The following is a 13,059-nucleotide window of genomic DNA, read 5'->3' on the forward strand; positions in this document are numbered from 1 at the left end:
TGGGGATGGCTGGTGCAACTTTACTGGGAAGTTGCACCAAGCTCCAAGCAACCTGGGCACTTCCCGTTCTTGGGAAACTAGAGAGAGCTCCTTTCTGTAGGAAAAAGGAGTCCAGAGTAAGAAAAACCCAAAAATAAATAAATGTTGTTTTAGGGTGTGTTCTATTTTGGATGTTCGTCACAGAGCCCAGATAAAGGTACAACCTCCTTTGTCGCTTCTGCTGGGAGCTGGGGCTGTGAGAACAGGAGCCTCAAAAGCAGCATCACACACAGGCCAGGTATCTGGGACCCAGGGAAGGTGGCATCAGGCCCAGATGACAAGATTGGGTTATGAGGTGGGGCAACAGCAGGCCCAGGTGTCTGAGATTGGGTGTGAGGGCAACAGGCCCAGGTGTCCAGACCTGCCACCAGGCCAGGACTAGGAGGCGAGCCTGTGTGTTGGCTCTTTCTGCAAAGACAGAAAGCTGCATCTCAGGCCACACAAGACCATCAGGCCTGTGCCTTTAAATGTGTCTAGCCATCCAGAGCGGGATGGACTGTGGGTGTTTGTTGTGGGTGCCTGATAGGCAGACAAGCTTCACCTAATGTGATGGCTAATTTTACATCAACTCAACAGACACTGGAGTTATTTTGGAAGAGGGACCCTCAACTGAGGAAATGTTGGCCTGTGGGCAAGTTTTTGGTTCTCTCCTCTGTAGACCAGGTTGGCCTGAAAACTCACAGAGATTCACCTGCCTCTGCCTCTCTGAGTGCCAGGTTAGGTTGGCACCCTTAGGTTGGAAAGCAGACTTAGCAGGCCATGAGGATCACTCCTCGTGGTCTCTGTGTCAGCTGACTTGCATTCCTGCCCTGACTTCCTTCAATGACAGACTGTGGAATGGAAGTAAAAGATTTGAAAACCAAACCAAACCAAACAAACAAACAAACAAACAAACAAAAAAAAACCCTCTCTTTCCCAAGTAGCTTTTGGGTAAAAGTCATCTCCCCAGTCCCCAGCTCTGATGGACAGCTCACGGAAGGTGAATTTCCGGGGTTGCTCATGCTGGTCTGGTCGGCAGCAGGAGGGGACAGACAGCTCCATGCTGCCATCCTGCAGCTGCTGTCCCCATGGATAGTAAGAAGGGACACAAAGGGCAGAAGAGGGCCTGAGGAAGCAGAGCAGGGTGAGGGTGGGGTGGCCAGTGGCTGTGCTGGGGAGGAGTGAGAGGGAGGGCCAGGACAGCAGGGGTCCAGGCCAGTGCTCAGCGCAGCTAGAGGCCTGCTTCCCACACACTCTTCACATGATCTGTGACAACTTGGGAGAGGTAGTTACTGGACGAGCGAGCGCAGCTTCTAAGGCTGGGTTCCTGCAAGGATACGTGCATGTGTCACAAGTTTATTTTCTTTACCATCTGAGCAAGGCCTGCCCTTCTGGGGCAAAGGGCAGTATTAAGGGACACTGTGGAAGACCCACTGGTAAAAACAAGAAACTTCTCAGGCGTGCATATTTGAGCAGAATGACACCACCGCCCCCCCCCCCATCTAAATGCTGATTTTTGGCCTTTTTCTTAGGATCAATGGCACAAGTGGTTCTGGGAAGGCAGAGGCAGCTGCCACCCTCCTGTCACCCTCATCTGAGGGACAGCGAGGCCCTAAGCCTGCTGAGCAGCCTGGGTAGACTCGATCACGCATGTGCACAATGCAAGGGTTCCAGGAACAGAACTTGAGGTTTAGCCAGGTGTGGTGGCACACACCTTTAACCCCAGCACTCGGGAGGCAGAGGCAAGAGGATTGCTGTGAGTTCAAGGCCAGCCTGGTCTACAAAGCGAGTCCAGGATAGCCAAGGCTACACAGAGAAACCCTGTCTCAAAAATAAAACAAACAAACAAACAAACAAAAAACTTGAGGTTTGCCTTCTTGGGGCACAGAATCCCCTCCCAACCCCCGTTCTGCTGGGCTGGGGGTCTCCAATGATCACAAGGACACCCTTCTGGCTGTCATTTGCCCCAGGTCCCTGCCACGGTCTCTTCTCTGCAGGCCTCTGTTCACTTTCTCCTGAACCCTAAACCAGGTCTCCACTCTGTTCTTGTGCCCTCTGCACCCAGAGAGCATCGCATGGACTTAACAAAAGCTAGAACACGAATGGGTCAGAGCTCCCAGTATCCACAGTGCTGTGATGTGTCGCTTGCCTCCGTCCCTACTCACTGACAGCAGTCTCTTCCCAGGAAACAGAGGAGATGCCTCACACAGCAGCAGGTCATTATCAGTGGCAAATTGTCACGTGCCAGGGACATCCAAACAACAGAATGGGCATGGCTCTTCTGCTAGGGACTGTTCACCATGTCATGTATCCGTCTGTTGTCCTAGCGTCACTCTCAAGGTGTTGGCACCTAGATGTAGGCCCTGCAGGAGAGAGAGAGCCTCCTGGGCAGCAGCCAAGTCGGCGTAATGTAGAATAGCCCTGTGCTGTGGCCCCTGCCAGGTAAGCCTCAGGGGCCTCACCCCCAGCTCCCGGACGGCTCTCTTCAGCTCACGCACTCGAGTGTCATAGGGAAGGTTTCCCACGCACACAGTGGCAGCTGGTTGGGTGTCCTGCACCTGCAGGGAGCTATGGGACCCTCCTAGGGATCCTGCTTGTGACGGTGGTATAGCCCGGGGTCTCCTGACAGTGCTTGGGATGGATTGCTGGCCGCCAGGCTCGGATTGAAGAGTGACATCCTTTCCAGCTCGCCTCTCTCGCTCGCGGAGGCTCCTGAGTACTGGGATTTTTGTGAGCATCTCACAGCTGACCTGAAAGAGAAAGCAGCCTCAGCTGGTCATGGGGTACCTAGGGGTAGCCACACAAGGCCACGCCCACACACGAGGGAAGGATTCTGGCAATGCATCACGCTGCCACATGCATGGAAGGATGCTGAAGGGTCCAGCTCGGTCTCTTTGGGAGAAGAGACTGCATCTTCAACTTTGTTTCTGTGATGCTGAGGGTGAAGCGCGGGGCCGCATACAGGCCAGACAAGTGTGCACCACTGGCTACAGCCCAGCCATTTCTTTCTTTTTATTTTGAGTCAAGGCCTCATCATATTGCCCAGGATTGTCTGGATGGCTTGCCATCATTCTCCTGCCTCAGCATCCAGAGTGCCAGGATGATACGTCTGCAACACCAGGCCCGGCCTGGACACCGCTGCTGAACAGAAAGTCACCAACCTGCTGTTGTGACCCCGTGTCAGCCTGAATGAAACACCGGCCCTCTGAAGGCATTCGGATTGGCCCTACATACGCTACAGTGAGGACAGAACAGGCCTCTATCTTCCTGGAGACCCTGGAAGTAGAAACAGCTAGGGCTCCTTTGTGGACCACCCACCCAGAAGAGGCTCCTGCAGTTACTGGGATGAACATGGGCTACAGAGGGCAATGCCCTGCCTACCTCCAGGAAAGCGACGGCTTCTACTGTGCCTGTGGCTGGGAGAGCCCTTACATGACCAGGAGCATCTCCTGGGTCAAACTGAGGCCTGGCCCTACGCACACAGCCAGGCAGGCCTGACACTGAGTATGACTCATGCAACACTCTGTAGCAGAGGGTCACCAAGCTGCTAAAGGAACAGTTTGTTGAGCTCAGTGCCAACCTTTGGGGCTTTTGCCCAGGCCACCTGTGGCCCTGCTTGGTCGGTACAGTTAGCCAACATCCCAACAGCCTGCAGAGACGGTGGAAGTCAGATCACCACATGGGCATAGTGTGCCTTGGAGGATGAGCGAGGCGCCTGATCCATGTGCTCAGACATGGCTGGCAGCTTGAGGGCACGAAGGCTGGGGCTCTCTCAGCAGCCAGGTTGCCGGCGGGCTGCCAGGACTGACTGGCTGGTTCAGCCTGAACAATGGTGCCCACACCAGGCCAGGACTCAGACCTGTTCAGTCCTTTCTGACACTTCTCATCCAGAGACAATTTTCTCCTTTCTTTGGGAGCCACAAAGCTGATAAACTACTGGGCGCAGTGACACACACCTTTAATGCCAGCACGCGGGAGGCAGAGGCAGGCAGATCACTGTGAGTTCCAGGCCAGCCTGGTCTACGAAGGGAGTCCAGGGCAGTCAAGGCTGCACAGAGAAACCCTGTCTCAAAAAACCAAACCAACCAACCAAACAAACAAACAAACAAAGAAGCCGCGGAGCAAGCAGCTACCAAGAAAACAACCATGGCTCCCAGGCAGGGTTTCCACAGTGTGTGCATTGGGTCAGCGCTCAGACTGCGAGGCTGCCTTCCTGCTTTCCTTTCCCCACTTTCATCATCGGGGAGGCTCAACAATGGCCTCTCCCGATGCTCAGGCTACTGTGGAGCCTGAGTCAGTCCTCTCTAGAGCATCCTGTTGTGAGTAGGGAGTGATGACGCCCAGCACACGGGCATGGCCTAGTTCTCCACGGTTCCCAACCCCGTTGGCTCTGCCATTTTCCAGCTGCTCACATCTGGGCTTGCAGAACGAGGTTCACACACTGCCTAAGCCGACAGGGGAGTCTGTTTTTCCTAGCTGGCAATTAGAATGGCCATTACATTCTGTCAACGTGCCACATGAAATGAAAACTCTACTTGTTGGTCAAACAGAAAGTAACATTTTCAAAGTTCTGTAACTAATCCTCCAAAAATTATAATGTGGATTTGACTTTCACATGTCAATCATCTAGAAGTTTGCAATCCCTTATGGGGGCTGGTAGCATAGGCTTGTAATCCCGGCTACATGAGAGGCCTAGGCAGTGAACCCTGCTTCTAACGTAAAAATAAGCAAAGGGCTAGGGGCAGCTCAGTGACAGAGTGCTTGCCCTGTATCACAAGGCTGTGAGTCCAACCCACAGAACTGCAAAACCCCCTCAGGGAGTGGTGACCCTGAGGCATGACACCCAAGGCGGACCTCTGGCTTCCACACATGCTCATACACAAACTCATGCACGCACTCACAGACGCACGCACAGAATGAAAAACACTGCCAAAGGAGCCACAGTGCAGTGACCCTCCCACCACTGCTTTCTAGGTAGACTCTAGGCCTCAGCCTCAAGATGTGACTTAGGCTACACCATTCAAAGTTCCACGTGATGCTGATGTCCAGCCACACAAGACAGTGGTGGGCAATGGCCAGGCCACACAAGCAACACCATGAGAGCCACCACAGTAGGCCGTGTCAGCCACGGGGATGACCCACCTTGGACCATGTGATCCCTGTTGGCTTTGGGCGTGCACAGCCTGTAGTAATGACCCTGGTGGGAGTGATGATGTAGTCAACAGTGAGGTCGTGGTCCTCCACAAGAGTCTCAGGGATGTCAATGACCTGGCCAGGGTAAGGAACTGACAGTTAGGTTACAGCAGGGCCCAGCAGGAACTAGGCAAGCGGAGAGATGATCTTCAGAGCCACACCAATCAACACCTTTCATAGCATGATGAGGAGCAGGTGTCTCTCTCCCCTCCCGCTCCTGGAACAGCTGGAGGGCACTGGTGACACATCTGCAGGACATACCTGGCAGTCATGGACAATGGTGACGACTGGTGTCCCCTCGTGGACAGCTCCCATTGACACCATCATGGCATATTCAAGATCAGCATACCCTTCTCCCTTCCCAATCCGCCAGCCTATGAGACAAGACAGGCAGGGCAAAAGTGGGTCCCTGTCAGGCCTCCGTGGAAAGGACAGATCTCAGTGTTCCTGTTGTCCACAGCGGCCCACAGTGGCCCCAGAGCATGAACCCACAGGCACCAAACAAATGCTTAAAGTGCACGGGGAGTAAGTGAACCTCGGACGCCGCAGAGAATGACCAAGCTCGCACTTGTGTGTCTGTCATGACAGCAAGACACAGTGGAGAGCAGGGACAGGCTGGGTGCCGTGTTCTGAAATCAAAACCCCAAAGTCATGAAGGGTCAGTGTGTGAAGACAGAGAAGAGAGTTCTACTTCCAAGAGGCAGGTGTTTGATCTGCCTGCCTCGGGAAGAAAAGCCAGATGCAAAGGCACAGTGGGGATTCGAGACCACAGGCCCATGCGGACAGAAGCACAAAGGACCATAACAGTCTTCAAGCAGTAACGGCCTTCAGCTCCCAGTGTGCACCTGGGTTCTCCTTGCCTGGATTCTGGGTACCACCACAGCATACCCCAGCAGGAAGCATGCCACCAAGATGCCTCTCTAAGACTCAGACCTGCCTGAGCCCCTGACAGTCAGAAACGCACACTGGAAGGAATGAGACAAAGACAGTGGGCTGCACGGCCAGGGTGAGCTGAGTCAGGCGCAGTTAAAAGGCAGGCGGCAGGCCCTGCACCAGTGGTTCCCCACCTTCCTGATGTTTCCACCCTTTAATACAGCTCCTCATGTTGTGGTGACCCCCAACCAGAGAATTATTTTTGTTGCTGCTTCATAACTATAATTTTGCTACTGTTATGAGTCTAAAAGTATCTGGTATCCAGGATATCTGATATGTGAAAAGGGTTGTTCAACCCCCAAAGGAGTCAAGACCCCACAGGCTGAGAACCACTGCCCCACCTAGCGGCACACATGCATGTCAGCTGGGGATCTGGAAGAAGGTGGACACAGGTGGGAGCCTGAGGAAGGAAGTATAAGTTTGAGGCTAGCCTGGGCTATATAGCAACACTCTGTCAACTAAAGGATGGGAGAGATTATGGCTCACTGTCAACCTGCTGTTGGGTAACTCCAACTGTGAGCAGGCCTGCGTGCACACCTGCGGGGATGTCCCAGACTGCCTTGGTTGAGCTGTGAGATCCAGTCACTATTTCATGGCACTCAGTAGATTTGGAGGTGACTGGCACAGTGGCTGAGGTCAGGCTCTCAGAGTGGAGACTGACAAGGGAGAATGCACAGGGTAGCTTTCAGGAGCATCTAGACCGCCTGTCTCTGGCTTACCTTTCTCAGACACAGCAACAGATCCCACTACAACTAAATCCACAAGGACACTGGCATCCAAGCCCACGGGGACGCTGAAGTTCCGCACACCCTGCGAAGGGAAATGTGAGGCTGAGCTCATTGTCTCAGAGCGGTCAGGGGGACACCCTACAGGAGGCAGTGTCCTGGGACAGCCAGTTCCAGGAACAATCTGAGGGCGAGTCTCCTATGGGTCCTATCCTGGGAAGATGGAGAGAAGGGACTAAACACAGACTCAGAACACTAATGCCAAGAGAGCACCAAAGGCAGTCAGGTGGGAGCCGCACATGCAGGCCAGACCCTGACGAGTCATAGAGCTCCACATTCCTCATAACAAAGGGACACCAGGACGCGTGTTAGAAATGAGGCCACTGCCTCCTTAAGCTAGACAGGGTCAATACCCTTCATATGGGCAACCCTCCTCTTGGAAATGCACCCCAAGTACCATCCGAAGCCTGTATAAGAGTGTGAAGGGAGGGACTGCACCTGAGCAGCAGGTCTGAGACCTGGCGAGATAAGCGTGGCGCTGCCTGGAGTGCAGCACAGTGCATGCCCTGTTGGAGCCCTGTGCTGTCCCTTTCAGTGGCCACGGAAGTAGGCTCCTCCCTGCCTGAAGTCTCTGAGCACCCTGTGCAGGGGCCTGGGACTGACCAGAACTGTGCTATAATCTCACTTTCCTTTTTTTTTTTTTTTTTAAATCTTTTTCCAGTTTCTTCAATGCTGGGGTGGATTCTGAGGCCTCATACATGCCGCGGGAGGGCTCTGGTGAGGTACACACCACCACCCCGCCCCTCAGTTCGTTTTAATCTTTGTTCTGAGATGCAGCCTTGCTGTAAGGCCAAGGCAGGTTTGGACCAGCAGTCCTCCCACACGAGCTCACCCAGCAGCTGATTTCAGATGTGAGCCACCAAATCCAGCCCTCCCTACTGGCTGCTCTATGCACACATACTTTATCTTACAGCACATTGTACACATGCATGCAAGCCGCAGCCGATTCTGTTTTTTAAATAAGTAAAGTATGAAAAAATAATAAACACTTCAACCTGTACATGTTGGCCTTAAGGGTACATGTTAGCCTTAAGGGAAAATCCCTGTAAAAGGGAGAAGTGAAACGACAAGGGGTTTATGGTTCTTTAAAAAGCTACCAAATGTGCTGGGTGGTGGTGGCGCACACCTTTAGTCCCAGCACTTGGGAGGCAGAGGCAGGTGGATCTCTGTGAGTTCGAGGCCAGCCTGGTCTACAAAGTGAGTCTAGGACAGCCAAGGCTACACAGAGAAACCCAGTCTCAAAAAAACAAACCAACAAAAAATACTATTTAATGTAAGTGTGAATCCTGGTCCCCTAACACTTGAGTGTGTTTACAGGCCAATTCAGCTGGACTGTGAAGTGTCTGGCAGCATGCAATCGTGCTCCTGTCAGCAGGATACCTAACAGGGGCTTCCTGGCCTGCTCTGCCAAGGGGACAAAAGCCTGCTTCAGCAAGCATAGGCACAGGGCACTGAACCTACCACAAGAGGGAACCACAGTGCAGCAGCGCTTTGAGTGAGCTTTTCTTTTCTTTCTTTCTTTTTTTTTTTTTTTTTTTTTTTTTTTGGTTTTTTGAGACAGGGTTTCTCTGTGTAGCCTTGACTGTCCTGGACTCATTTCTGTAGACCAGGCTGGCCTTGAACTCACAGAGATCTGCCTGCCTCTGCCTCCCAAGTGCTGGCCCGGCCTTGAGTGAGCTTTTCTAACTGGCCAAACCATTCAAGGATCTACAGTGTGGACATAGCTGCTGAATCCATGGCTTTGTGTACACTCCATAGTGTTCTATTTTACCGTCCCGACTCACGAGGACGGTCCCCCAGGGCAGGGGCTTCCAGGACTCACCTGGGAGGTGGCACATTTCCTCAGGATGTCTTTGGTGGCTCCAGGGGGTGGTGTGATTTTGTTGAACAGCCCTGTCCTCAGCCGTGGTGTTGGGACCAGCAGTGTCTTTTTGCTCTTTGAGGGAGAAGATGGTCAATCAACCACACAGTGGGCGCATGTTTTCCCCACTGCAGGTGGAAAGGGTCTCTCCACTAAAGAACACCTGAGCACACCTAGCTGCTTCCTCTCTCATGCCTGGTCCCCACCCCACCCCAGTGCCACCGGGAGACTGCAGGTGACAGTATGGGAGAGTGTCCATCCCCTATGCTGGCCCCCCTTGAGCAACAGCTCCCAAGTGATCCCTGATGTCCTCACTGCGGTGTGAGGTGTCACTCTAATTCAAACAGGGTTCACTGCCTGGGAAGTAAGGCCAACAATGCCGTGTTTCCAGAAAGACTCCTGGAGGGAGTCTCGTGCTCAGCTTAAAGAACAGAGTTTGGCCCCAAATCATCTGCTCTTCCTGTGAGCACAAAGGCCACGTGACCTTCCTTACCAGACCATGTCAAAGGCGTCCTGCTCAGCCGAGGTTTCTATCATGTAATATGACAGTGGTGGGGGACAAGAGAGTCACTCCACAGTCTCTGGCAGTCCAAGGCTGGTTTCAGCCTGACATTCAGTGCTGACAGCAGCAGCAGACTTGGCTCAGCAAAGCTACATCCGTCATCGCATTACATTAACCATGTCATTCTGTGATAACTTTATAGTTCTGCCTTTATTCCCTTTGTCTGCTCTGAGTATTATAATTGCTTATGAGCTACAAGCATTAAAGTGTACACCGGGTTCCCTTCTCACATTGACTAAGTGAGAGGCTGTAAAGCAGTTGAGTCAACCCTAGGGGTGCTCCCCTGTCTTTGAGAAGAGGCCCACACATTTAGGCCCAGACTCTGCTCTATTTGGGAGACACAGTATCAGATTTCTAACTGGAGATCTTTTTTGTTTCAAGGAATGAGAACAGCAACAACGTTGTGAGGAAATGGCTTGCTGTGAATGCTGTCACCGCACAGTCTACCCAGATACACTGCATGCTCCAGCAGTCGCCTGCAAGTTGAGCCTTCATGAATGAGGGCAGCCTGGGAAAGTGGAGTCACCTGCAGCGCCAGTAACCGGACACCTTCCAGGGGCTTATCGGGGTCCACTTTCACTTCTTGTGTCCCAGCAAAGACTTCCAGGTCTCTGATGCTCTGGCAAGCCAAGTAAGACCCCTAGGTAGGCAAAGATAGCACAGCACTCACCTCCAGCACCAGGAAGCGGGCGTTTCTCTGAGGAGCGTCAGGATTGACTTTAATGGTTCTGGACACACTGAAAGCATGCAGCTGTGGGAAGTGCTGTGCAGCGCGAGAGGCGCCCTGTGTAAATGTGACTGCATTTACCATGAAGACTCGGGCCAAGTAAGCCCTCAGCATCATAGCCCAGCATCCACCCAGACTCCCCCAAGGAGACAGGAAGAGCACAGGGTGGAATGGGGCTCAGTTTTTACTGGAAAACTCTAAAGTGCTGAGTCTGCAGGATTTCCACAGAGAAAGGAGCTCATGTGATCATCAGCCAGTCAAGGATTACTGGTTTACACCAGCTCTTTCAGGCAAACTATTTCCCATGAGAACCATCAGCAACAGTCATCTTGGGTTGACTTATATTTTGAACGGTGAGGAAACTGAGGCCCAGGGATGGTCAGGTCGCAGTGCTGGGATTCCCTCTGGGGGCTTCATAAGTGGCTGAGGGAGGCCAGCTCTGTGGAAAGCGCTGGTAGCAGGCACAGAGAGACCATGGCCCAATAGGTAAGAGTAGAATGTGTCAAAACACAAAGAACCCTCCAGGGCCTCGCGGACTCTGCCTCTGTTCACTGTGCCCCCAGAACCAATCCCACCAGAAAGCATCACTGACTTGACTTCTCCAGGACTGGCTCGATCCCTTTCTAACAACGCCAAGAACACTTTTGTACCTTAAAGTTGGGAATCCTGTGATGAACGGGCCGGGGAAAGTCGGCTAAGTCGTGTGATTCCATATAGTCCCAAATTTGTTCGCGGATGCTTTGCTTGGAGACACCTGTGACAACAAAGGACTGTGACCTGCTGATAAAAAGCAATCCCACAATGCACATGGCCACATGTATACCTGTTCTGGTGAGGCCATTTGCCCAGGAGTCTGTGACCACACCAGACCAGCTTAAGGTATCAAGTCTCTTTTCAGGGCAATAAAAATAATTAGTTTTCTCTCAAGCTTCCTCACCAGTTGAAAGAAGAGCTCCTACTCCGGTCTTCATTTTTTTTTTTTTTTTTTTTTTTTTTTGGCCAGGAAACTAGAGCATACTAAAAAACACGGCTGTGAGTTCATTTGTGCTCTTTTCTCTGCAGTCCTAGAAGCTCCTGCATACTAGGCGAGCACTCTAATGAGCTACGCATCTTTCTGAGGGACGGGGTAACTGCTGCAGAGATGGGACTTGAACCTAAAGTCCCTTCAACACCCCGAGAAGCAAGGGTTATGAATGTATGCCACCGGGTTTGGCTAGAAGGTGGTCTCTTTAATTCTTTGGTGGGACAGTCGGTCAAACTTGGGGCTCTCAGTGTGCTAAGCAAGCACACTGCCACTGAGCCAGGCCCCCAGCCTGACCTTATACTTTGTTAAGCCTTACAAATGAGTACATTTGCCTTTCTCGTTATTCATGGCTGAGGTGGTTGGTGGTACAAGCCTTTTATCCCAGCATTCACTAGGCAGAGGCAGGTGAATCTGAGATCGAGGCCAGCCGGGGCTACACAGAGAAACCCTGACTCGAAGAAAACAAAAAGTGTTATTTACTATGGATGTACACCGCCAGCAACCTCGGGGTGGTGCATGCGGGTGCCCATGGAGGCCAGGTGCCGGAGGACACTTGTGAGCCATCTCCTATGCTTTCCGGGACTGAATTCCCCGGCCTCTGCAAGAGCGACAAGCGCTCTTAACCGCTGGCTGAGGCCTCTCCAGACCCAACTTTTGAATCCTTTGTAAGTTGAACCCTTTGTAAGTTTCGTGGCATCACAGAGTTTGCACCGGCGGACCCGCTGACCCGCAAGGGGATGCTTTCCAAACTTTCGAGGCTGGTGCATATGCTTCCTACTTGTTTAAAATGCTTTGTAGCGCGGGGCAGGGAACACGCTGGGCGACACCCCTAACCCTGTCTGATTCTCCCTCCCAGCTGTCAGTCATGCCATCACAGCCATGACATGCCGAGCCGTGTCCTCCCCACGCCGCATTCGGACCACGGGGACTACGGCGCCATGCCAGCCTCGGTTTCTCCCACTGCCCTGTGTGCTCCTCACCGGCCTGAGCCTCCATGGTTAACACGTCACCGCGCACCGCCTCTCCCAGCGCATTCCGGCGCGCTCAATGACGTCAGACGCCCGCGCTTCGAACTGCGCCTGCGTACTGAACTAGTCTGCCGCAGGCACAAGCAAGCAAGGTTGATGTTGTGGGCGGGGTTCCCATTTTGGGTTTGGGGTCCTAACCGGCGACTTGGGGTTGCCAGCTGTAGCACCCAACGCCTTAGCGGCCCCGAAACCACCGCTGGAGCCGCCTTGGAACGCGAATGCCACGGTCTTTCCAGGGACACACGCGCACCCAACATGCATGCATTTGTATTATATGGAACATACATAACATATCGGGCCAACAAGATGGCTCAGGCGCTAAAGGTGCTTCCTGCCAAGCCTGACAACTTGAATTAGAGCCTCAGGACCTGCAGAGTGGAAGGAGAAAAATGACTTCGTAAAGTTGTCTTCTGACCTCCACAAGCTGTGCTGTGTCATGAATGTATACACACACACAGACACAGACACAGACACAGACACACACAAGACATCCGTATAACAGATGTATATGCAATCATGTGTGGACTATCTTATATGTACATTTGTAGAAACATCGCTTGAAATTCAAGGTTAACAAGGAAACCTGTATATAGGCGTGGATCTGAGACTGGAGACACCAGCTAGGATTTCCAGCTTCATGTGTCCCAGGGGACACATGGTTAGAAATAAAGACTAGGCGGGCGGTGGTGACACTCTCCTTTAATCCCAGCACTCAGGAGGCAGAGGCAGGTGGATCGCTGTCAGTTCAAGGCCAGCCTGTCCAGGATGGCCAAGATAACATAGAGAAACCCTGTCTCGAAAAGAAGAAGAAGAAGGAGGAGGAGGAGGAGGAGGAGGAGGAGGAAAGACAGACAGACAATTTACTAAAGAAAGGGAAGGCACTCCTGAAGTAAGGGTGGTGAGCTGGGGACACCAGAAACTCAAATGT

General features: G+C 52.6%; 1 protein-coding gene across 6 annotated transcripts; it reads right to left on the minus strand.

Annotated features, from left to right (window-relative positions):
• Positions 1–2,143: 2,143 nt before the first annotated feature.
• Mthfsd (methenyltetrahydrofolate synthetase domain containing) lies at positions 2,144–12,177 on the minus strand. 6 transcript variants are annotated; one of them, XM_051168944.1, is made up of 8 exons: positions 12,084–12,177; positions 10,730–10,833; positions 9,879–9,992; positions 8,752–8,865; positions 6,864–6,954; positions 5,473–5,585; positions 5,161–5,286; positions 2,144–2,768 (listed from the first exon to the last, which is right to left on the minus strand). In XM_051168944.1, exons 1-8 carry the CDS (start codon positions 12,097–12,099, stop codon positions 2,322–2,324), a joined length of 1,125 nt encoding a protein of 374 aa, XP_051024901.1. In that variant the 5' UTR covers positions 12,100–12,177; the 3' UTR covers positions 2,144–2,321. The 6 variants fall into 6 exon arrangements, with proteins under 6 accessions (XP_051024901.1, XP_051024904.1, XP_051024900.1 ...); XM_051168947.1 differs by lacking the exon at positions 9,879–9,992 and adding an exon at positions 10,023–10,136; XM_051168943.1 differs by lacking the exon at positions 12,084–12,177 and adding an exon at positions 11,831–12,077.
• Positions 12,178–13,059: the final 882 nt, after the last annotated feature.

Source organism: Acomys russatus, chromosome 26 (genome assembly GCF_903995435.1).
Source record: "Acomys russatus chromosome 26, mAcoRus1.1, whole genome shotgun sequence".
NCBI lineage: Eukaryota > Metazoa > Chordata > Mammalia > Rodentia > Muridae > Acomys > Acomys russatus.